This window comes from Salvelinus alpinus, chromosome 21 (assembly GCF_045679555.1).
Source record: "Salvelinus alpinus chromosome 21, SLU_Salpinus.1, whole genome shotgun sequence".
Lineage (NCBI taxonomy): Eukaryota > Metazoa > Chordata > Actinopteri > Salmoniformes > Salmonidae > Salvelinus > Salvelinus alpinus.
The window spans coordinates 1,646,279-1,671,348 of NC_092106.1; the positions used below are offsets into that span (position 1 = coordinate 1,646,279).

General features: G+C 40.9%; 2 protein-coding genes across 4 annotated transcripts in view; both read right to left on the reverse strand.

The window, feature by feature from the left end:
• Window positions 1-10,560, reverse strand: part of LOC139547567 (beta-1,3-glucosyltransferase-like) — a 172,059-nt gene extending 161,499 nt beyond the window's left edge. For 2 of the 3 annotated variants that reach the window (XM_071356471.1, XM_071356469.1), the window contains exons 1-2: window positions 10,355-10,560; window positions 3,590-3,671 (exon numbers count right to left, since the gene is read on the reverse strand). In XM_071356471.1, the coding sequence (XP_071212572.1) occupies window positions 3,590-3,671; window positions 10,355-10,399 (127 nt within the window). In that variant the 5' untranslated portion in view covers window positions 10,400-10,560. The remainder of the gene's footprint in view (window positions 1-3,589; window positions 3,672-10,354) is intronic. The other variant, XM_071356470.1, reaches the window with a different exon arrangement.
• A 10,630-nt stretch (window positions 10,561-21,190) lies between these two features.
• The window catches only part of wdr95 (WD40 repeat domain 95), a 30,769-nt gene continuing 26,889 nt past the window's right edge, over window positions 21,191-25,070 (reverse strand). Inside the window, exon 30 of the mRNA XM_071356442.1 lies at window positions 21,191-25,007. Coding sequence (XP_071212543.1) covers window positions 24,818-25,007 — 190 coding nt within the window. The 3' untranslated portion in view covers window positions 21,191-24,817. The remainder of the gene's footprint in view (window positions 25,008-25,070) is intronic.

The window sequence follows — 25,070 nt, forward strand, 5'->3', positions numbered from 1 at the left end:
TTGGTATACCTCAACTGGTATGCCATCCAGCCCTGGCGTTATCCCGGACTTAAAGGCTTTAATTGCATCAAGAAGTTTCACCTCTGTAATTTGGCCTTCACATGAGTCTTTCTGTATAGCTGTTAAATTTTACATTAATAATAGAAACAAATCCTTACAATTAACTTCGGTTAGTGGAGATGGAGGAGACTGAAATGAAAACATATGCTTAAAATACTTTGCTTCCTCTTTCAAAATATTGTTTGGTGAATCATGGCTGACTCCGTCATTTGTAACAATATAGGTCTATATGTCCATTCATAAAGTAGCCTGGCTGGACGCTCCTAACATGATCCAGTAGCTTATGCTACGTTATTTCTCAAAAATGTTATCTTTATTTAACTAGGCAAGTCAATTAAGAACAAATTCTTATTTTCAATGACGGCCTAGGAACAGTGGGTTAACTGCCTTGTTCAGGGGCAGAACGACAGATTTTTACCTTTTCAGCTCGGGGATTCGATCCAGCGCTATTCCAACGCTCTAACCACTAGGGTACCTGCCGCCCATTACGGCATCCTCTCTTTGAAGAACATATGCCAATGCCACTGCCATCAAATGGCAGCAACAGTAGGGTTTGTGAAGTTATGCAAATATTTAGGGAAAAGTGGGAGGAAAAACCATCGGACTTCGTGGGAATGGTTTTAGCGTCAAAATAGGATCCAGATTGAAAAATTGTATATACAGAAAAGCTAACAGACAAGTGGGCATAGATCTTTATTTTGACTCTGTCATGCTGTGTCAATACGAAAATGTGACAGATTCTGTCCAATCTGGCATTTCTTAATTTGTAGATTAATATTTATTATTCATAACCTGAATAATAATAATGAAATGGCATGATAATAACAAAGTGTAATGCCTTGTTTAAAATAGGTTTTATTAAGAAGCATCCATGTAAACAAGTGTACAAACAGAATTTTTCTTTTTTCTTTTTTTACATAGGGACTTAAAGGCCTAAGACAACAGTAACACACATTTAAACAAAATGGACACATCAAAAACAATACGAAAAATAAATTAAAAAGGAAAGAGAAAGAAAAACCAGTAACGATGTGTAATGCAATAGCGAAATTGCACATTTCTTTTGAGGCCGATAGCCTGTGTTAAGTTGTGTCAATACGAAAATGTGACAATCCTCTCCTATCTGACATTTCTTAATTTGTATACGAGACTAATATTTAGAGGTAATAACTCGAATAATAAAAAATAATGAAATGCTACTGATAATAACGAAGTGTAATGGTAATAGTGAAGCTGCAGAAATAAAGCCAGCCTTTAACGGTTATGTCATTGACCGTGTGTATTGGCCTGGCCAATTAATGTAACCTCCAATTCCAAGACTGTCACAGCCCTATAGCTGACACCACCTCATTCTTTCTGCAGACATCTTTGAATCTTAATTCGGAACAGATTTTTTGAAAACGTGATCGCATAAAAAACTGAGGGAGATTTTACCATAATTCTGTTACCAAACTTTGCATCTGCACAGATCATCCAGTAAATGTGTTATGGTAAAATATACTGTGTAAATTGTTCAAAGTAGTCCTTGTGCATAGAGTTGTATGGTTTGTTAAACTTTGAAATCAATGATTTTTGTTTGGCATAGATTTTACAGTGAAAAATCTGAGTCAAAGCGTAATTCCATTACCGTTGAATTGCCCCTAAGTGACTTCAAGACAAGACCTAGCTGTTTCAAGATGACTAGAAAGGTGGGTGACTACAGTAACTCTGTACTGTTTTGGCATAGCGAATGTACAAATGCTTGCCGTGCGGACACACGCACACAAGAAACTTGTTTGGCTTTAGTCATGGCCGCTGCATTTCTTTATTACCAGGCCAAACAGGAACATGGTTTTACTGGAGGGTGGCCTTCAGAACAGCTGATTAAATGAACAATGTAGCACACAGTCCTGCAGTATGGCTGAAATACACTGACACACACCTACAGTATGGCTGAAACACAAAACACACAGTCCTATATTACGACTGACACGCACACAGACCTACCCATAGAGATCCTATAATTCACTATCATACATGTTCTATATACAATTCTATAGACCTACCACAGTACAGCTCAATCACAAAGTAGCTACAGTACAGCTGACACACTTAATTCACACAGTGCGGGAGCAAATGCTGTTGCTTGGTCAGACACTAACTGCTGGAGTACGCCTAAATAGTATGTACGAACAAACCTATAATGGCACAGAGTGGAATTCATTACTGCCGACAGAGTAGAACTGAATGATGTCCATAGTGACACTGCATTAGCTCCTCTTATAGTTAGATATAGTGGGTGGGCAGACCAGGACTTTAAAGTGATACTTCAGGATTGTGAAGCCCTTTATCTACTTCCCCAGAGTCAGATGAACTTGTGGATACCATTTGTGTGTCTCCGTGTGCAGTTTGAAGGAAGTTGCTAACTAGTGTTGGTACATAGACTAGAGGTCTATGGTAACTGCTGGCAGATACCATAGACTTCGTCATTGCGCTAACGCTAGTTAGCATTGGCTCACATAACTACCTCCATACAGGTTACAGAGACATAAAAATGGTATCCATGAGTTCATCTGACTCGTGGAAGTAGATACTGTAAAGGGCTTCATTGCCAAAATCCTTAAGTATCACTTTAACCACTATGAAATGATCATAAACCTGACGTGAATGGCCAAATTACAAAATGATGAAATGGCAAAATGATAGGCAAAACATATCTGAGCACCATTGCATATGATTGTTTTAAGAGGATATCGGATTTTATTATTTTTTAAATAAGGGTTTTTATGTGGGTTTTTAATAAGCTCTCCTTCAGCTTAGAGAGAAGGGGTGTTAAAGTTGCATGTAAATTATTCCAAAGATAAACTACAAAAGTTCGGAGAGCGAAATCCCAATCTTGATTATTAATAGTTGAGAAATGGGAAGCGGTCTAAAATCCACTTAATGATGGATTCATCATAGTAAGTAACACAAACGATCTGGGTTCCACCAGAAAGACTGGCTGCAACATTCTCATCTGGTCTTCCAGGCTCTCAATCCTATCAGCTAGAATTAAAAATGCAACATTTGGCTCGAAACGCAGCTTCCTGCAGGAATACATCCAAGTTCACTCCCCATTCTGCTACATCTGTCGCAACTTGCCATCTTTCATGGAGGTCCCTAGAGAAAGATAGGCAAAAGACAGCTTGGCGTGCACTGCCTGCATGATGCCACAAGTGATACTGCTGAGAGGACCTCACTACACACCCCGCAGTATAAATAGGCTAGCCTTGCTGTTTTCAACAATGTCTTCACTTTCCAATTTCCTTGCAATGAGACAGATTGCTAAAATATCAAAGGGAATAGTGAGCTATGTACATGGTCTAACATGCTGACCAGACGCGTTGCATGCTCTGCAAAATAAATGTACACATACATGTTATTCAAATCATTGCGCTGGTCAGCGTAGGCCAGGCGCTTAAAATAGAACCCGGTTCTATTTGTGACGCTCGAAGCACCGCGAGTCCTGCCTCTCCCATCTCCTCAATGGTTTTTAGGAACATATACCCACGTGGGTGATTGAAAGATGAACTGAGGTCCACACTCCAGTCGGTTGCCAACCGCCATATCAAGCCCAAAGAAGAAGAAGAAGCCTAAAGGAAGGAGGAGAGATTAATAGAAAGGAACTCGGTTGACGGTTTTATCTGTGGGTTAATTGTCAGAGTAGAGGACCTTGTGCCTTTCAGGTAAAATAACAACCCAATGTTTATATCCCAGAACAAATTAGCTAGCAACAGCAAGCTAGCTAGCTAAATTGCTATAAATGTTAAATGCTTTTCGACCTGTCCCCAAATTAATATAATTGGTTCCGAGCTTGTTTTGATATTTCAACCTGCGTGTCCTGATCACGTCCGGTGTGGGTGGACAAAATCAACTTGCGTGCGATGGTGTGTGCGATGTGGTCAGCACGTGAGAGCGAGGGGAACTTTGTTTGAGAGCTTTTCATGTGTCACCACATTTCATGCACGCGTGATCTCCTGTGCCTCAAAGCAATATCCTCTTACTGGTTGTGACGACAACATTTGTTCAGCTGGTTGCCCTTTCGTTTCTCAGTGCAACGGCAAACCTTAAGAATGCCACCATATTAGAACTGTTTTCACCTTTAACCCCCAGTGAGAGGACTAGGAATATGAAAATGCAGTGTTCGTGTTAAGGTCAGGGAAAAACCAACAAGGTATGCCCTATTTCATGAAAATGTATTGATTTTGTGAGACGGTCATGTCGATCGTGGTTGGTAGCACGCACGGAAACACACGCAAAGGTAAAAATACAGAATGAATCATGCTGCTGGTCAAGAGATGAGCCTTGAACTACTCTGGGTTCTATACTAGGATGGGGGAAAGAGCAATGAGCTTTATGGCAAAACACTGTACTGACCGTATCACCAGAAATTAAGGGTTGAACATATTCAGTTGTTCCTCTGATTAAACTATCTTCCTCTTTCACCCTGACTCCTATCATAGGGAAATATTTTACTCTATTGTTATTCTAGTCTAATTCTGTGCACCGGGGTTGTTCTAATTCTTGTGATTTTCAAATCAATCAATTCAGCAGTTGAAGTAATTCAATTACTGAATTGACAAATTCTCATAGAAAATAATTGTCCATTCTCAATTCATGAACTGGATTTCAATGTACTGCCTGAATTGATATTGTGATTGACCCTTACCCTGATACGCATCACATTGTACTGTATATAAACATGCATTATACAGTAACCTATATGACATGATTGCTCTCAACAGTCACCAATGACATGATGAGAGCTGATTTGTGAGCACCATCCACACACAGGCCTTCAGCACAAGGTTTCAGGGCTAAAACCTTCAGCCATAATATAGTCCCACAGTACATGTATTGTTTGGTTGAATATTTTAGAACTTTCAGGGTTTTCTATTCATATAGATTGGACACTGAATGATAGTGGCTTGAGACACAGCAGTTAACAAAACAAGAGTGAAGTGTCAATTAGTTCCCCTCTCACTTAAACACCCACATGGACAACTACACACACCGAGGGCTGCCCCCTTCCAATACAACTGTTGGATTTTCAAATCCAAACAAGGAGAGTTCTCATTCCCTCCAGGGTTTTTTGTTGAACCAATCAAAGCTCAAGCCAATTTCTGTGTGAATATTGCGCCAACAAACGGACTCTTGTCCAGACCAGTGTACCACGTGAGTCCGGTCAGCCAGGCTATGCATCCACAGATCTGCTTGAACCACAGCAAGGCAATGATCTGTCCATACAATAGAAGTCGGTAGGAGACGGAACAGCTCATAGGAGCAGGAACCATATACTGTTTCTGTAGCGTGAGGCAGCGTGATGTACAAGTATACCCCCTGGACAGGATGCTAGTCTATCGCAGGACCTTACCCCGGCCAATATATCTGCCGAGTGCCAAGCAGAGACGCATCGGGTCCCATTTTTTACAGTCTTTGGTATGACTCGGCCAGGGATCGAACTCCCAATCTTTCAATCTCAGGGTGGACACTAAAGACAAGGCCAGCGAGTTGGTTGCCCATACAATAGGCTAGTCTATAAACCTGTGGTATAACAGAAATTCATGTAACATCTATTCCATTCACTTATGCCATTCAACAATTACATTAATGTTCATGAGGCTGTTAGTAACAACAGTACAGCGTGGACAAGATGGTTACATAATCTGTAACCACTATGGTGAATAATGAATAGCAGACCCGAGTTCAAATCCTAAATGATTAAATGCCCACAAGAGCAGAAATTCAGAAATTCACTTTTTTTTTTCCAGCTGAAAGACTATGCCCATAGCTTAGCCTACCCGTGATGTTACACAAGGATAAGTCAATAAGTCATTGTTTTAGTCAAAGTATGATATATTGAGGTTGAAGTGGGAAATCCGAAGGGGTAACTTCTGATCTTTGTCATGCCAATACCATGCGTTTCCCCTATGATATGACGTGCACACACTTTACAGTCTACGTTTCTTTTCAGGGCTGGGTTTTATTTGAATGTTGCCACCCACCAGCATGGCATTGTTTATTCATCGTAAACATCCTGCAAAGTACTTCCATCTTCACGAGTCGACAACTGAGCGGAGCAATATAATAGATAATCTTTGGCTGAGCCAAACAGCTTGTCGCCGTAGCCTACACTTGGCTGCCTGAGCCATGGACCAAATTAAAATGGGGTGTAAACATGTTTTAGCACCTCCACTTTTTTTACCAGCAAATTATAATAATCCTTTTGATAATTTGTCAAGTTTCAGTTATTTTGGAGCTAGAAATCACCACAACGTTCCCACCCCCAATTTGTGAATATGTATTAGCAGCCTGCGTCATTCTTCAGAGGTAGAACCTAAAAACGACAATTTACGCTATGGGACAGAAATTACGTCGAAATAGGGGCGACATTGCACTCTGGTGGGGGTCTTTAAATCATTTCAAACGCTTTAGCTGTGCCTGATTGAGCCTGCCTGTTCCAATGGAACCATTGAAAAAGTCCCAAAAGCGCAAACACTGCCCACCTGACAAACACTTGAGGGCGGTTTCCTGGACATAGATTATACCTATTCCTGGAATAAAAAGCAAGCTCAATAGAGAATCTCCATTGAAAGCGCTTTTTAGTCGAGGACTATGCTTAACCTGTGTGCAGTAAACCTCCCCCTCAAATTACACTAGATATACAAAAGTATGTGGACACCTCTTCAAATTAGTGGATTTGGCTATTTTCAGCTACACCCGTTGCTGACGTGTATAAAATCGAATAGACAGCCATGCAATCTCTATAGACAAACATTGGCAGTAGAATGGCCTTACTGAAGAGCTCAGTGACTTTCAACCTGGCACTGTCATAGCATGCCACCTTTTCTGCCCTGCTAGAGCTGCCCTGGTCCACTGTAAGTGCTGTTATTGTGAAGTGGAAAAGTCTAGGAGAAACAGCGGCTCAGCTGCGAAGTGGTAGGCCACACAACCTCACAGAACGAGACAGCCAAGTACTGAAACACGTAAAAATCATCTGTCCTCGGTTGCAACACCCACTACCTAGTTCCAAACTGTAAAGTTTGGTGGAGGAGCAATAATGGTCTGGGGCTGTTTTTCATGGTTCGGGCTAATCCCCTTAATTTTAGTGAAGGGAAATCTTAACGCTACAGGATACAATGACATTGTAGACGATTCTGTGCTTCCAACTTTGTGGCAACAGTTTGGGGAAGGCCCTTTCCTGTTTCAGCATGATAATGCACCCGTGCACAAAGCGAGGTCCATACAGAAATCGTTTCTCGAGATCGGTGTGGAAGAACTTGACTGGCCTGCACAGAGCCCTGACCTCAAACCCATCAAACACCTTTGGGATAAATTGGAATGCCGACTGCGAGCCAGGCCTAATTACCCAACATCAGTGCCGACCTTACTAATGCTCTTGTGGCTAAATGGAAGCAAGTCCCCGCAGCAATGTTCCAACATCTAGTGGAAAGCCTTCCCAGAAGAGTGGAAGCTGTTATAGCAGCAAAGGGGGGACCAACTCCATATTAATGCCCATGACTTTCAAATGAGATGTTGGTCAAGCAGGTGTCCTTATAATTTTGGTCATGTAGTGTATTTTAAAGAATTCAAATAGTATTTGAGCTAGAGGTCGACCGATTAATTAGAGCCGATTTCAACTTTTCATAACAATCGGTAATCTGCATTTTTGGACGCCGATTATGGCCGATTACATTGCACTCCACAAGGAGACTGTGTGGCAGGCTGACCACTTGTTACACGAGTGCAGCAAGGAGCCAAGGTAAGTTGCTAGCTAGCATTAAACTTATCTTATAAAAAACAATCAATCTTAACATAATCACTAGTTAACTACACATGGTTGATGATATTACTAGTTTATCTAGCTTGTCCTGCGTTGCATATAATCAATGCGGTGCATGTTAATTTATCATCGAATCACAGCCTACACGTCAAACGGGTGATGATTTAACAAGTACATTCGCGAAAAAAAGCACTGTCGTTGCACCTATGTGTACCTAACCATAAACATCAATGCCTTTCTTAAAATTAATACACAAGTATATATTTTTAAACCTGCATATTTCATTAATATTGCATGCTAACATTAATTTATTTTAACTAAGGAAATTGTGTCACTTCTCTTGCGTTCTGTGCAAGCAGAGTCAGGGTATATGCAGCAGTTTGAGCCGCCTGGCTCGTTGCGAACTGTGTGAAGACCATTTCTTCCTAACAAAGACCGTAATTAATTAGCCAGAATTTTACATAAGTATGACATAACATTGAAGGTTGTGCAATGTAACAGCAATAATTAGACTTATGGATGCCACCCGTTCGATAAAATACGGAACGGTTCCGTATTTCCCTGAAAGAATAAACGTTTTGTTTTCGAAATGATAGTTTCTGGATTTGAACATATTAATGACCTAAGGCTCGTATTTCTGTGTGTTTATTATATTATAATTAAGTCTATGAAATGATATTTGATAGAGCAGTCTGACTGAGCTGTGGTAGGCAGCAGCAGGCTCGTAAGCATCCATTCAAACAGCACTTTCCTGCGTTTGCCAGCAGCTCCTTGCTGTGTTTCAAGCATTGCGCTGTTTATGACTTCAAGCTTATCAAATCCTGAGATTAGACTGGCAATACTATAGTGCCTATAAGAACATCCAATAGTCAAAGGTATATGAAATACAAAATGGTATAGAGAGAAATAGTCATATAATTCCTATAATAACTACAACCTAAAACTTCTTAATTGGGAATATTGAAGACTCATGTTAAAAGGAACCACAAGCTTTCATATGTTCTCATGATCTGAGCAAGGAACTTAAACGTTAGCTTTTTTTATATGGCACATATTGCACTTTTACTTTCTTCTCCAACACTGTGTTTTTGCATTATTTAAACCAAATTGAACATGTTGTTTCATTTATTTGAGACTAAATAGATTTGAATCATGTATTATATTAAGTTAAAATAAGTGTTCATTCACTATTGTTGTAATTGACATTATTACACATACATATATACACACAACAAAAACCTCTTTTTTTTCTAAATCGTCCGATTAATCGGTATTGGCTTTTTTTGGTCCTCCAATAATCGGTATCGGCGTTGAAAAATCATATTCGGTCGACCTCTAATTTGAACCCAGGTTTGCTGAATAACAACAGAGAGAAAAACATTAGTTTCCATACTTTACAAGTTCTTACTTAACATTTAGTCAGGATCGTTGAAATTGATCATTATTAATACTTTTTAAAAATGTAACCTTTATTTAACTAGGCAAGTCAGTTAATTAAGGAGAAATTCTTATTTACAAACCCTAACGACGCTGGGCCAATTGTGAACCGCCCTATGGGACTCCCAATCACGGCCGGTTGTGATACAGCCTGGATTCGAACCATTCGTGTCTGTAGTGACGCCTCTAGCACTGACATGCAGTGCCTTAGACCGCTGCGCCACTCGGGAGCCCTTATGGGTCACACATTCTTATGACAAGTCTTACGATGCATAACCACATCATAATGCATTATGCCTGGCTGCAGTCTTTAGGTATTGTTAATCTGTTACCTGAATTTTAATGCAATAGCGCGCTAATTTAAAGTTAGCCACTGAGCTGCTGTAATAACCCTAGCAGCAATTCGTCGCACATGCATGCATCACGTTGAGTTATTGGGTGGAGTTATCAAAGAATACAATTGTAAAAGTATTTCTCAGAGAATGAAGGCTACAACTCTCACACCCACAAGCTGCGCGCGCAACAGCCTGGAAACCACTGGGGCATATTCATTACGGAAACCGTTTACCGTATAAGAACCAAACAGAGCCAAAACGAAAGTTTCTATTGGACAAATTCATTTGGTCTCTACCCGTTTCATTTGGTTCCGTTAAAGAAACGTTTTGCAACATAATCGGCGTAATGAATATGCCACTGGTCAAGAAGTTTAAACTATACTCAAAATACAGTCGCTAGCTTCCACAGAGTCCTATATCCTAGGAAAAACATGCGTTTAGGCAATTCATAATGAACTAAAGACACAATGTAACACCAACGGTCGTGAACGAATGTGTAGCTAATCCAATTGGAAGTTTTTAACCAGATGCACAATGTCCAGTCATCTGTAGGCTAGCTACATGGCTAGCTAAAGTTAACTATTCCAATGTGCAACACGGTTTCCCAACAACGCATAATCTTAGCTTGCTCTACTCCCTGCTTAAAGCAGCCACTTGCCACATAAAGCACGAGTAAAATGCGCATAACTTCAAATGGAACGGTAAATCAACCAATACTTACCGAACGACAGAAAAAGTAAATAAAAAGCAACGGTGTGTACGACATCTGGGTTTTCAGGGATCATCGTGCGAGACAGAGAGAGATGCTGACAGCCTCCGGTGTGGCTTTGACAGTGTTTGGAACGGAATGCTTTTTTTTGTGCACAATTTTTAGGACAAGAGAAAGATACGAGATTTTGGCATGTTCACCGCCACTAATGTGGCTCAGGCGCGCTCTTGTGGCCAAATGCTGCACTGTTAAAAGTCGTGCTTACTAGGCTACAATAACAAACCCCGTGTCTTTGGTTGGCACAATTGTACCTATCAAATAAAAACTTCTTCACATATCATTTTACATTTATCCTATCTTTATTTGTCTATATTTAACCAGCCTGCACAAATAGCTTTGCAACGTAGGCTAAACACACTTGCTTCATTAGGCCTATTTTATTATAACATTCTAAACAATAGATTTCGGTAGCTACGGTCATTACGTCTACAGTAAAGGATAATCATTGAATCCCTTTGAAATATTTAGGCTTCAATCAGATTCCAAGCAAACATGACCGCATTAACAAGCTAGCCTACATTTTAGTCATTTAGCAGACACTCTTATCAGAACCAACTTACTGATCCCCCGTGGGAATCGCATTTACAACCCTGTCATGTCAAGCACCGCTACTCGACCAACTGAGCCACACAGGACTACACCAGCCCAACACAGGCTAGCGAACACAGGCCAGACTCACCAAGCCCAGCTAGAGGAGGGGCTCATTTCAATATTTGGGAGCTTGGTTTGCGCAGTTATTTTTGTGCAACCATTACTAAGATTATTTTTTGTTTTATCTTATACACTGCCAATGATGAAGTCTTTAAAAAAATACTTAAATAAGTGCATGTGCCATATGAGAAACTTAGTCGTCATGTCATTTGGTTTAAAGTGTAGCCTCACACAACCCAACTCTGAAATATGGTCCCTATCATAATGTTTTCTTTCTCCCTGCTTTTTACGCATGAGATGTTAGCTGTAATGAGATTTCCTAATACTGTTGGAATGAGACTCGTATCAGGACTTTTGTAATTAGTTAATTGTTTATTGGATGTTGTGTTTAGGCCTAGTACTCACCCCTCCCCAAATTAACAGAATGTATAAGCAATTTGAGGAGATTTCAGCTGCAGTGTACATGTTTTTGATTTACTATCTGCATTACTTTCCTCCCCACAGTGCTGTTGTATCGTTTAGATCCAAAAACATACTTGTGGGTAGCAGGCAAAAATATGGTAATCATTTTGACTATTGACACATTTGCAATGTGGTTCTCTGTTGGACACACAAAACACAGGTCTAAATCAGTCACTGAGTTGAAGACAAGAATGAAAACCAGATCTAGATTCATTTTTCAGGTCCCAATGATAATGAAGGTTATATGCTGTCAACTAGTCTACATATTCTTAAGAGGCCATGAAAGTGATTGGTTAAAGCATTCTATAGTACAATCACCTGTTTTCGTGTTGTTTGTAAATATATTTATTTCTGCACGTTTAACGCTGGTCTCAACTGCCTCCGACTGATCAATGACACCACAGCAGGTATCACGGGAGATTGATCCTTCTCCTCTGGCAAAGTGCTCAATTAATTATACTGTACAAGGAACCATTAATATTCATCTGTTTTCTGTCTCCCTCTAGTTGCTTTGAATTATGGCATATACTGTACAAAGAGGACCTCCCATCAGCCAATGTAAAATCCAAGATAATGGTCTTTGTTGACATGGGACATTCAGCTCTCCAACTGTCTGCCTGTGCATTCAGCAGGGCAAGTTAAAGGTATGGACAAGTCAAGTGAAACATGGCTTTAGCCAGGTAAGACATGGTAATATGTCTAACTTAAACTCCTAACTGTGCTAGCCTATAAGTACACACTATATAACATAAAATCTGATGTAAAATCAATGGAAGTGATGATGGCATGCGGTACCATTTTATTTTATTTTTTTACGTAAAACCAAATAATTGTGTTGATTTGCCCTTTTTTTACAGGTACCACATACCTCCCCCGTATATTTTTAAATAGTGGTGGCGAAAATTTTATTTAACTCTTATTTTACCAGGTAAATTGACTGAGAACATAGTTTCATTTACAGCAACAACCTGGGGAATAGTTACAGGGATGAATGAGCCAACTGGAAGCTGGGATGATTAGGTGGCCATGACGGTATGAGGGCCAGATTGGGAATTTAGCCAGGACACCAGAGTTAACATCCCTACTCTTATGATACTGTAAGTGCCATGGAAACTTTAATTGACCACAGAGAGTCAGGACACCCGTTTAACATCCCATCCAAAAGACAGCACCCTACACAGGGCAATGTCCCTAATCACTGCCCTGGGGCATTGGAATATTTTTTTAGATCAGAGGAAAGAGTGCCACCTACTGGCCCTCCAACACCACATTCAGGAGCATCTGGTGTCCCATCCAGGGACCGACCAGGTCCAATCCTGCTTAGCTTTAGTGGCAAGCCAGCAGTGGGATGCATGGTGGTATGCTGCTGGCAAATACATATATAGGGAAGGTAATCAGGCAGGTGATTGAGTCCAGGTGAGTCTGATGAGGCGCTGATGCACGTAACGATGGTGACAGGTGTGTGTAATAATAAGCACTCTGACGACCTCGAGAGCCGGAGAGGAAGAATACATGACAGTATTGCAAAATGAGTAGAAATGTATGAAATGTTTCATAAAATTGCAACGTTTTCTCTCCGCCCCATGGCAAAATATGTAGAAATGCAAGAACTGAACCCAATGCCCCAGGGCAGTGATTGGGGACACTGCCTTGTGTAGGGTGCCGTCTTTCGGATGGGACGTTAAACGGGTGTCCTGACTCTCTGAGGTCATTAAAAGATCCCATGGCACTTATCGTAAGAGTAGGGGTGTTATTAACCCCGGTGTCCTGGCTAAATTCCCAATCTGGCCCTCAAACCATCACGGTCACCTAATAATCCCCAGTTTACAATTGGCTCATTCATCCCCCTCCTCTCCCCTGTAACTATTCCCCAGGTCGTTGCTGCAAATGAGAACGTGTTCTCAGTCAACTTACCTGGTAAAATAACGGATAAATAAAAAATAAAAAAAATATGTCACTCCCTTTGGTTCTTTCCCTAGGCGTTATTGTTTCTGTTCCGTTGTTTCATGTCTGTACACTACTCATGGTTCTTGTTTTGGTCCTTGTGATATTTATTATTTAAAGTCACTCCCTTAACTTGCTTCCCGACTCCCAGCGTACAAATTACAGAATAATGCCTCACCAAGAGGGAGCATCAGGGAGTGTTTTGTGAGTGTAGGTGACGTTGGATCCGGGTGCCGCTACCGGAGCAACCAGGGATTCCTCACTTAGCTCGGCAGGCTCCTATGCCTCAGCCGGCAGGCTCCCACTCCTCAGCCGGCTCGTAAGGCTCCCACGCCTCAGGCGGCTCGTACGGCTCCCACGCATCAGGCGGGCTCGATAGGTTTACAAGACCCGGTTGCCCCATCAAGCGTCCGTTGCCGAGTCTACCGAGGATGCCTCAGCTGGCTTGTCAGGTTCATAAGACTCGTTTGGCTCGTCAGGCTCCCACGCCTGTTTTTGTTTTACCTGCTCCGTATGGTACAGATTCAGAAATTGTTGGAATTGGAATTTTGCGAAATCTGCTCCTAACAGATGCTGGTATGTATTATATTAATTTCCAGATATCATGAGGTGTTTGGGAAAAAAAACTCCCCTTCCTTTCTCCAAAGTGATCACGTTATATAAAGGAAGAATCCTTCCGTAATAGAAGCTTTTTATTTAGACCCGGCCTCTCTGCCCTAACCAGAGGCAAAGATTGGTAAACATAACATGATCATGTGATTTCATTGTACAGTAGTGTCGTTTTTTACTTCAAAGTGCATTGCAATTTTGAAATCTATTATAAATAAAGTGTGATTTGATTTTAGAGCCTTATTCCTATTTGAATCCCTGTGATGTGGTTAATTCACATATGCTATCACGACTCAGAATATGACCCAGATGCAGACACGGGAGGTGGATAATACAATTCTCAGATGATTTATTAGAAACACGGGGCAGGCAAAGGGCAGGTTGAGGGCAGGCAGAGGTTCGTGATCAGATCAGAGTCAGGCAGGTACAGGACTGCAGGCAGGCCTGGGGTCAGGGCAGGCAGAATGGTCAGAACCGGGAAAAACTGGGAAACAGAACTAGAGAAACAGGAAGGCGGGAAAGAACGCTTGTAAGACCTGGCAAGACAAGACGAACTGGCAACAGACAAACAGAGAACACAGGTATAAATACACAGGGGATAATGGGAAGATGGGCGACACCTGGAGGGGGTGGAGACAAGCACAAAGACAGGTGAAACAGATCAGGGTGTGACATATGCTATATATGCTTCATGGATAAAGATACGATTTTGTATCTGGCTCTTCTCCATTCCCAGGTGAGTTCAGAGTGCAGAATGTCCACCCTGAGGAGAATGGGGAGGGCTCCAAAGTGAAGGTGAGAGTCCAAGTGATAACAAATGTTATAGTGGGTGTGTGTCCTCGGCAGCTGTATCAGGTGATCACGGTTGGTGTGGTCAATTCACTTTTCACATCAGGAAATTCCCTTCATGAATTAAAAAATGTTTTACCCCCAGTTCATTAATTGAATTTCAATAAAATTCCTGAATTTACTGAATTGAAAAACTAATCTTGCAAGCAAGATCCTGGAGTCTGAGCCTAAGGAGAATGTCCTAGAGCAGTGGAGCAGTCCGCAGTACCTATCAGAATACCTGGATGACCGGTACTACATTCTCTCTGGGCCCCATGTCAGGGTAGGTCCATGGCCCAAGACATTTTGACTTTTTTGGGGCCATGGCTCGGAGGTAGAAACACAAAAACACTGGTGACACTGGTGCAAAGCTTGCTAGTGGAAATGCACCGTCAGTGTGACTGACTTGCTTTGAATCCAGGTCCCTTGAGTGTCACGACTGTGTTAGCCAGTCGAGCTAAAGCCTTGGCAATAACAGCAGAAATAAGATACAGTTTAATGAATGTCATTCAAATCCTGTAGGCATAATGCTATACTTTATCTTTAGAGAGCCATGACTTTTAATTGTGGACAAAAGATATAACCCCCTGGGCAGAATTGGGCCAAACTGGTTGAAATGATGAAATAATCATGTAATTTCAAACAATTTATGTAATTTCAACCAGTTTTGCCTGCTGGTAAAGTGCTGAAATTTAATAGCTAGTTCCCAGGGGACTTTGCTTCTAGGACTAAATACACACAACTAACAGCAGTCATATCCAGCATGTGGTAAACAAAGAGGTCCAGCCAACCCGACTGTGTGCCTTCCGAGGAGAGAGTTTAGTTTACTGTGTGCCTTCCGAGGAGAGAGTTTAGTTTCTTACAAATCCCCCTACTCCTATATGTGTTCATCTATCTCCCATAACAAAAAAAAATTACAGAAAAAAGGAAATGGTGGGAAACAAAAACTGTTCACTGATATACAGAAGCGTTCTGTAGGGTCAACTTTAACCAATCACATCTATATAATAATTTTGATTCATTTGTTCTTCTGTTGTGTCTGTTAGTGTTTCACATGTACAACAAACATTGACTTTGGACTTTGCTGGGATAAGTAACACATGGTTTTGACGGCTGCCGGGGAAAACGATCATACAAGACCAGCTGCAGAGAGAAAGGTGCAATGCTAAAAACTCTGTGGAGGAATATGTGTACTACCTCAGACATAAACTGGAGGGGCCTGTCATATCAAATAATGTCTCCCTGCCAAAAAGTGTCCCCCTAGTGTCACAATGGGATTCGATGAGTTCTAGCTTCCGTTGCAAGGGCTGTCGAAATTGCTATGTTGTGACCGGCCTACGTAATGAACCAAAACGTCCGTTGGTACTGTCTGCTGGTTGCTTGGCTCTATTTTACCTGGTAGCAGTCATGTAAGACGGATTTTTTTTTTAAATATCACATTTACATAAGTATTCAGACCCTTTACTCAGTACTTTGTTGAAGCACCTTTGGCAGTGATTACAGCCTCGAGTCTTCTTGGGTATGACGCTACAAGCTTGGCACACCTGTATTTGGCGAGTTTCTCCCATTCTTCTCTGCTGATCCTCTCAAGCTCTGTCAGGTTGGATGGGGAGTGTTGCCTCACAGTTATTTTCAGGTCTCTCCAGAGATGTTCAATCGGGTTCAGCCTCTTGATGGGCCACTCAAGGACATTCAGAGACTTGTCCCGAAGCCACTCCTGCGTTGTCTTGGCTGTGTGCTTAGGGTCGTTGTCCTGTTGGAAGGTGAACCTACGCCCCAGTCTGAGGTCCTGAGTGATCTTGAGCAGGTTTTTATCAAGAATCTCTCTGTACTTTACTGTGTTCAACTTTTTCTCAGTCCTGACTAGTCTCCCAGTCTCTGCCACTAAAGAACATCCCCACAGCATGATGCTGCCACCACCATGCTTCACCGTTGGGATGGTGCCAGGTTTCTTCCAGATGTGACGCTTGGCATTTAGGCCAAAGAGTTCAATCTTGGTTTCATCAGACCAGAGAATCCTGGTGCCTTGTGGCAAACTCCAAGCACGCCTTTCATGTGCCTTTTTACTGAGGAGTAGCTTCCGTCTGGCCAATCTACCATAACGGCCAGATTGCAGAGTTGGTTGTCCTTCTGGAAGTTTCTTTCATCGCCACAGAGGAAACTCTGGAGCTCTGTCAGAGTGGCCATCAGGTTATTGGTCACCTCCCTGACCAAGGCTCATCTCCCCTGATTTGTCCCCTGAGCGGCCAGCTCTAGGAAGACTCTTAGTGGTTCAAACTTCTTACATTTAAGAAGGATGGAGGCCACTGTGTTTTTGGGGACCTTCAATGCTGCACACATTTTTTGTACCCTTCCCCAGATCTGTGCCTCAACGCAATCCTGTCACGGAGCTCTACAGACAATTCCTTCGACCTCACAGCTTGGTTTTGGCTCTGACATGCACTGTCAACTGTGGGACCATATATCGACAGGTGTGTGCCTTTCCAAATGATGTCCAATCAATTGAATTTACCACAGGTGGACTCTCAAGGATGATCAATGGAAACAGGATGAACCTGAACTCAATTTCGAGTCTCCTGGCAAAGGGTCTGAATACTTATGTAAGTAAGGTATGTTTTTCTTTTTAATACATTTGCCCCCCAGAAAATGTAAACTGTTTTTGCTTTGTCATTATGGGGTATTGTGTGTATATACACTGCTCAAAAAAATAAAGGGAACACTTAAACAACACAATGTAACTCCAAGTCAATCACACTTCTGTGAAATCAAACTGTCCACTTAGGAAGCAACACTGATTGACAATAAATTTCACATGCTGTTGGAATAGACAAAAGGTGGAAATTATAGGCAATTAGTGAGACACCCCCAATAAAGGAGTGGTTCTGCAGGTGGTGACCACAGACCACTTCTCAGTTCCTATGCTTCCTGGCTGATGTTTTGGTCACTTTTGAATGCTGGCGGTGCTTTCACTCTAGTGGTAGCATGAGACGGAGTCTACAACCCACACAAGTGGCTCAGGTAGTGCAGCTCATCCAGGATGGCACATCAATGCGAGCTGTGGCAAGAAGGTTTGCTGTGTCTGTCAGCGTAGTGTCCAGAGCATGGAGGCGCTACCAGGAGACAGGCCAGTACATCAGGAGACGTGGAGGAGGCCGTAGGAGGGAAACAACCCAGCAGCAGGACCGCTACCTCCGCCTTTGTGCAAGGAGGAGCACTGCCAGAGCCCTGCAAAATGACCTCCAGCAGGCCACTTGTTTAAGTGTTCCCTTTATTTTTTTGAGCAGTGTATATTTTATTTTAGAATAAGGCTGTAATGTAACAAAATTTGGAAAAAGTCAAGGGGTCTAAATACTTTCTGAAAGCACTGTATTTACCTCAGCCTGCCTGGTCAGGCAGCCAGCTAGCTAGCCAGCTAACCAGACAGGTTTATTTAGCTAATGTTAGCTAGCTAGCTAACTGTTATTGTATGAAGTACAATTAAGTTCGAAGTAATGGTTTCATCTTATTAGCTACACAAAACTCGTTTGAATAGCGGAATTGTTGTGGAAAATCAGCCTTATTTGCATAGCGGGGCTGTAACGATCTCCGAAATTCAAATCATTAGGTCACAACCCCGTTGATATAGCAACGGACGCTAATAGTTTATCGAATCCCATTGTGACGCAGGGATGGGACACTTTTTGACTAGGGGACATTATTTGGCATGACAGGGCCCATCTGATGTTCTTGAGCACTGCAGTATTATAACACTATCAGTATCAACACTATTAGTATTAACACTAGTAGGAATTCCCAATCCACTCTTAAAAAAGAAAGAAATGCACCAGAAATGCACCAGAATGGCACCAGAATGGTTGGCCTTACAAACATTCAATATCCACAAGACTGAAGCTATCTGTACAAAACCTCATTTCAGATTAAACTTGCTGAAACATAGACATTAATAGATGTTGTAGTATATTCTTTGCCAAGAGGAGCGATCACAATGCACGTTTGTTTACATTTTTCAGGAGCTAAAGGGACTCTCAGAGCTGCTGACTGTGACAGATAACTGGCTGTACGAAGGAGAGAACGAGGACAAACTGACCTATCTGGACAAGCTGGCTCAACTACAAGTAGGACATCATTAGTCAACATTTACCAATACATAAGCACATCTGTTTGGAACCAATTAACGATGTGCCCCAGATTCCATCTACTAATTGCCTTGGCATGTTTTGATTGTCAATTAGTTTGATCAAATTTACCCGAACCGAAAAACATTTATGCAAGAGTTATTGTCTAGCTGACTACATTCCTCTCGCTCATTAGCAGTCAATGTAAATACAGTGTGTTTTAATTGACCTGCATTAAGCTGTCATCTGGCGGTATTAAGCACGCCATCACAGGGCATCAGTGGATGATAAGTAATTTGACTTATTAGAACCCTTCTCTCCAAATCCCTTGATGGACTTAATGCAGAGAGCAATCACTAATTGGCTGCTTCTGTACTGAGCCATAAGATGGATCACTGACGATGTAAATGACGATGACGATGTAAAAAATGAAATCAATTTCTCTCTCTCTCTCTCTCTCTCTCGCTCTCTCTCTCTGCAGAAAGTGGGTGTGCCTGTGGAAGACACATACCCGGAAGCTGAGAGGAGACCCACGATGTTGGAGGAGCTCTCAGCAAGAACAGCCTCCACTCTTCTGGGAAGGCTTTCCACTAGATGTTGGAACATTAGCCACAAGAGCATTAGTGAAGTCGAGCACTGATGTTGGGTGATTAGACCTGGCTCGCAGTCGGCGTTACAAATCATCCCAAAGGTGTTCGATGGGGTTGAGGTCAGGGCTCTGTGCAGACCAGTCAAGTTCTTCCACACTGAAGAAGAAATAGGATTTTGCATTCCTCAAACTGTTGCAATAAAGTTGGAAGCACAGAATTGTCAGGAATGTCATTGTATGTGTAGTGTTAAGATTTCCCTTCACTGGAAGGGGCCTAGCCCGAACCATGAAAAACAGCCCCAGACCCTTATTTTTACGCGCTGCCGCTTCAGCACTCGGTGGTCCCGTTCTGTGAGCTTGTGTGGCCTACCACTTCGCGGCTGAGCCATTGTTGCTCCTAGACGTTTCCACTTCACAATAACAGGACTTACAGCTGACCGGGGCAGTTCTAGCAGGGCAGAAATTTGACAAACTGACTTGTTGGAAAGGTGGCATCCTTAGACGGTGCCACATTGAAAGTAACTGAGCTCTTCAGTAAGGCCATTCTACTGACACTGTTTGTCTATGGAGATTGCATGGCCGTGTGCTCAATTTTATACACCTGTCAGCAACGTGTGTGGCTGAAATTGTCGAATCCACTAATTTGAAGAGGTGTCCACATACCTTTGTATATATAGTGTTTGTTGGATATGTTATAAAATACATTCATACTTCAAATATGAACCAGTTTAGTAGCTTTTTCTGTAAACAAGATTACATACTGTTCAAAATTACTTTGTGCCCTACTTTGTGAGACTGCTTAATGCTGCTTTATTGTAACAGTTGTATACTGTATCTGAAATACTAGTGACTTCAATTTTGGATTTTAATTAGTTGTTTATATCTACAGTTTGAAGGAAGTTGCTGATTAGCATTAGTGCAATTGCTCACTAGCATTAGTGCAATGAAATAAAATATGTACTAATATTTAATATATTAATAATATTATTCCGGTAGAGCTCAGTTGGTAGTGCATAGCACTTGCAGCGCCATATTTGTGGATTTGATTCCCACGGGAGACCAGCAAGAAAAAATTATAAAAATATATGCACTCATTACTGTAAGTTGCTCTGAATAAGAGTGTCTGCTAAATGACTAAAATGTAAATAAATTATTTGATTCCCCCTATACAGTATTATGATAACCAGCTACAAAGGGGTATTTGGTTTCACATCTTCGTATGTAACACAAGCATGCAAACATTCACACTTGAACAGTGAAGATAGTAGGGGAGACCGGGGTTGGTTGTCACAGTGCGTATTATGTGTAATATTTTCAAGATAGAAATGCGTGTCCTCTATAGGAGAGGTCATTCATGTGATCATTTCAGGTCAGGTTCACAAAACATTGTGATGAGAAGAATATTCTCATTTTTCACAAGCATATTCATCCCCTTCTGAGGGGATCCGTAACAATGTACCCAGTAGGCTAAATTACCTTGAAAAGACGCCTAGAATACGGATTTTTCGTATATTGAAAAGATGTGTATATTTCACAAATTTGGACAGCACAGCATAGCACAGTACAGTCCAGTAGAGTTTAATTCAGCAGAGGAGAGTACAGTGTATTACAGTACAGTACAGTTTAATTCAGTAGATTACAGTGCACTAGAGCAAAGTAGAATACAGTACATTGGAAGATGAAAAATATGTTTTATTGTGAAACAAACAAGAAATAAGACAAAAAAACAAAATTTGAGCGTCCATAACTATTCAGGGGTCATTGTCCTGCTGGAAGGTGAACCTCCATCCCAGTCTCAAATCTCTGTCAGACTGAAACTGGTTTCCCTCAAGAATTTCCCTGTATTTAGCGCCATCCATCATTCCTTCAATTCTGACCAGTTTCTCAGTCCCTGCCAATGAAAAACATCCCCACAGCGTGATGCTGCCACCACAATAGTTTTCTCGGGGTGATGAGGTGTTTCTGCCAGACATAATGTTTTCCTTGATGGACAAAAAGCTACATTTTAGTCTCATCTGACCAGAGTACCTTCTACCATATGTTTGTGGAGTCTCCCACATGCCTTTTGGCAAACACCAAACATGTTTGCTTATTTTTTTCTTTAAGCAATGGCTTTTTTCTGGACACTCTTCCGTACAGCCCAGCTCTGTGGAGTGTACGGCTTAAAGTGGTCCTATGGACAGATACTCCGATCTCCACTGTGGAGCTTTGCAGCTCCTTCAGTGTTATCTTTGGTCTCTTTGTTGCCTCTCTGATTAATGCCCTCCTTACCTGGTCCGTGAGTTTTGGTGTGCGGACCTCTCTTGGCAGGTTTGTTGTGGTGCCATATTCTTTCCATTTTTGAATAATGGATTTAATGGTGCTCCATGGGATGTTCAAAGTTTAGGATATTTTTTTATAACCCAACCCTGATCTGTACTTCTCCACAACAGCTCCTTGGTCTTCATGGTGCCGCATGCTTGGTGGTGCCCCTTGCTTTGTGGTGTTGCAGACTCTGGGGCCTTTCAGAACAGGTGTATATATACTGAGATCATGTGTACAGATCATGTGACACTTAGATTGCACACAGGTGGACTTTATTTAACTAATTATGTGACTTCTGAAGGTAATTGGTTGCACCAGATCTTATTTAGGGGCTTCATAGCAAAGGGGGTGAATACATATGCATGCATCACTTTTCCATTTTACTTTCTTTCTTTTTCTTTTTTTACAAGTTTTCACTTTTCACTTCACCAATTGGGACAATTTTGTGTATGTCCATTACATGAAATCCAAATAAAAATCCATTTAAATTACAGGTTGTAATGCAACAAAATAGGAAAAACGCCAAGGGGATGAATACTTTTGCAATGCACTGTATACTCTACTGTACTGAATAGACTACTTTTCTTTACTGTACTCTACTGTATACACTGATGTCCAAACGTATGAAACATAGATGTCTATGATTGGTTCAGATTTGGTCCGGTCCGGACCTGCTTCTCAAAACTGTTAGTCATGCGACTCCGACTGAGAGTCAACAACATTCACACACACACTCCTTATTTTCAACACAAAATTGACTTAACTAAAGCTGTGAACATTTGTGTTTTTTCACTTCATCAAAATGTTAAATTTTCATCCAAATATCATATGTTTACTGTTGTTTGTTAAATTAAGCATTGATATGATGATTTGAGTTGAGTAAGAACTACAATGTCAAAGCAAATATAACTATGTTGAATTTATTTGTACTTATTTATTTGTATTATGCTAGACAGCAATCATTTTCAATAAATAAAGGCTTTAATTTTTTTGAAACTTTGTAAATGTGTTAGATTGTTGCTGAAAAACAAATAGCAAACACTGTTACAACCAACCCCAGGATGATTCACAAAACCTTCGTAAAAAGATATTTCTTCTTAACTGCCACTTTTTCATTAACTATAGATTTAAGAAGAAAGTTAAGCAAAGTTGCTATTCTTCTAAAAGGTTTTGGGAAATTTTCTTATGTTTCTCAAGGCTCCTTTTTTCTCCATTTCCGCCTGAATGACATACCCAAAGTAAACTGCCTGTAGCTCAGGCCCTGAGGCCAGGATATGCATATAATTGGTACCATTGAAAAGAAAACACTTTGTAGTTTGTATAAATGTTAAAATAATGAAGGAGAATATAACACAATAGATATGGTAGGAGAAAATCCAAAGAAAAAACAAAACAGATATTTTTTTGGGGGAGAGACCATCCTCTTAGAAATGCAAGAGAAAGATCATATTGTAAATTAGCTCCCTGGATGCAATTCCTATGGCTTCCACATGGTGTTAGAAGTCGATGTTCAAGGTTTCAGGCTTGTAACTTCAAAAACGAATAAGAAATAACAGTTTTAGTAGAAGGACACAGTCTTGGAAATCTGTGTTTGCGCTCGCCACGAAGAAATTACGCACCTGTTAAAATCAGTTTCCTATTGAACATACTAATTCCTGAAATAAATATTATAGTTTGATTACATTTTAGGGTATCTGAGGAGTAAATAGAAACATATTTTGACTTGTTGAAACAAAGTTTAGGGGTAGATTTTAAGATTCCTTTCTCTGCCAGTTGAACAAGTGGATTACTCAAATCGATGGCGCCAACTAAACAGACTTTTTGGGATATAAAGAAGGATTTTATCTAACAAAACGACACTACATGTTATAGCTGGGACCCTTTGGAGAACAAATCAGAGGAAGGATTTTCAAAAAGTAAGTGAATATTTCATCTTTATATGTGAATGTATGAAACCTGTGCCGGTGGAAAAATATTTTGACTTGGGGCGCCATCCTCAAAATCGCATGGCATGTTTTCGCTGTAATAGCTACTGTAAATCGGACAGTGGAGTTAGATTAACAAGAATTTAATATTTATTTGAATTACGCGCCCTCCAGCTTCACCGGAAGTTGTCCAGCTAGCGGGACCCCTTAAGCAAAAAGTTAAGAAGAAATTTGATTCTAGAAAATAAGGTTCTTGGAAATGTTCTTAATTCTAAGATAGACCCTTGTCTTAAACTCAGGGCAGTGAGAGAAAAAGCTCATGAAAGGAATTGAACATGTTTAATTTACTCAAACTTTATCTGAAAGTTTCAGTATTGATTATTTTAAACCCAAGAAAATGTTTTAGAACAGTAATCTCAGTAAAAAATATGTTAGAACAGTAAAAAATATGCTAACATGATTGCCAGTGATAGCTAGCTAAAACGTTAGCCTAGCAACAAACATCTTAAGAAGATTTGTAAATAGATATTTGAAAAGTTAGTAAGATCATTACATCTTAAGATATTGTTGAGGAATTGCACTTGCGAACTATCTTATTTACTTTTTTTTTTTCTTAAGAAGCTTTTTACATTTTTGCGTAAGAAGGGTTTTGTAAATCTGGGCCCAGGTTGTCACAAGTGGACAGAGAGTGTTTAATGGCTTATAACTCCATGTTGGAATAAGATATGAGGATAGAAATGGTCCCCCATTTCAACCCAAGACCTTGGTCTTAATCTTATTGAAAATAGACTGGTGCTGGGAAATACAAACCCCTGTCTCCCCTAATCAATCCAGGACTGTGCAACTCTTTAAAGTTGTGCAACAGCTAACATTTCAGCTCTTCTGATTACTTGTGATGGTGTTGTAACTCCTCTGTCCTTGAAGCATGTTGAGTTCATGGTGCACAGGACCTATGGTCACAGTTTGATTTCCTGTTACAATTGGGATCTTATTGGAATTCAGCCGACTCCTGTTCCACAAAGCTGGACATGAAAGGATCTATGCCAGCCAGGGAAAGATCAGGCCTCTCGCAGGTAGTCGGGGTGTCGACGATATCAAAGTACTTGAGAGTGTGGTAGGCCTTGGGTCCGCCATGATTGGGTGGCTTGTTAGTATGCTTGAATATTTCATGTCGGAGTCTGAAATGTGAGAGATAGCAAACAATTTACTGCCGGCAGAAATGTATTTATTCACATGGCGTG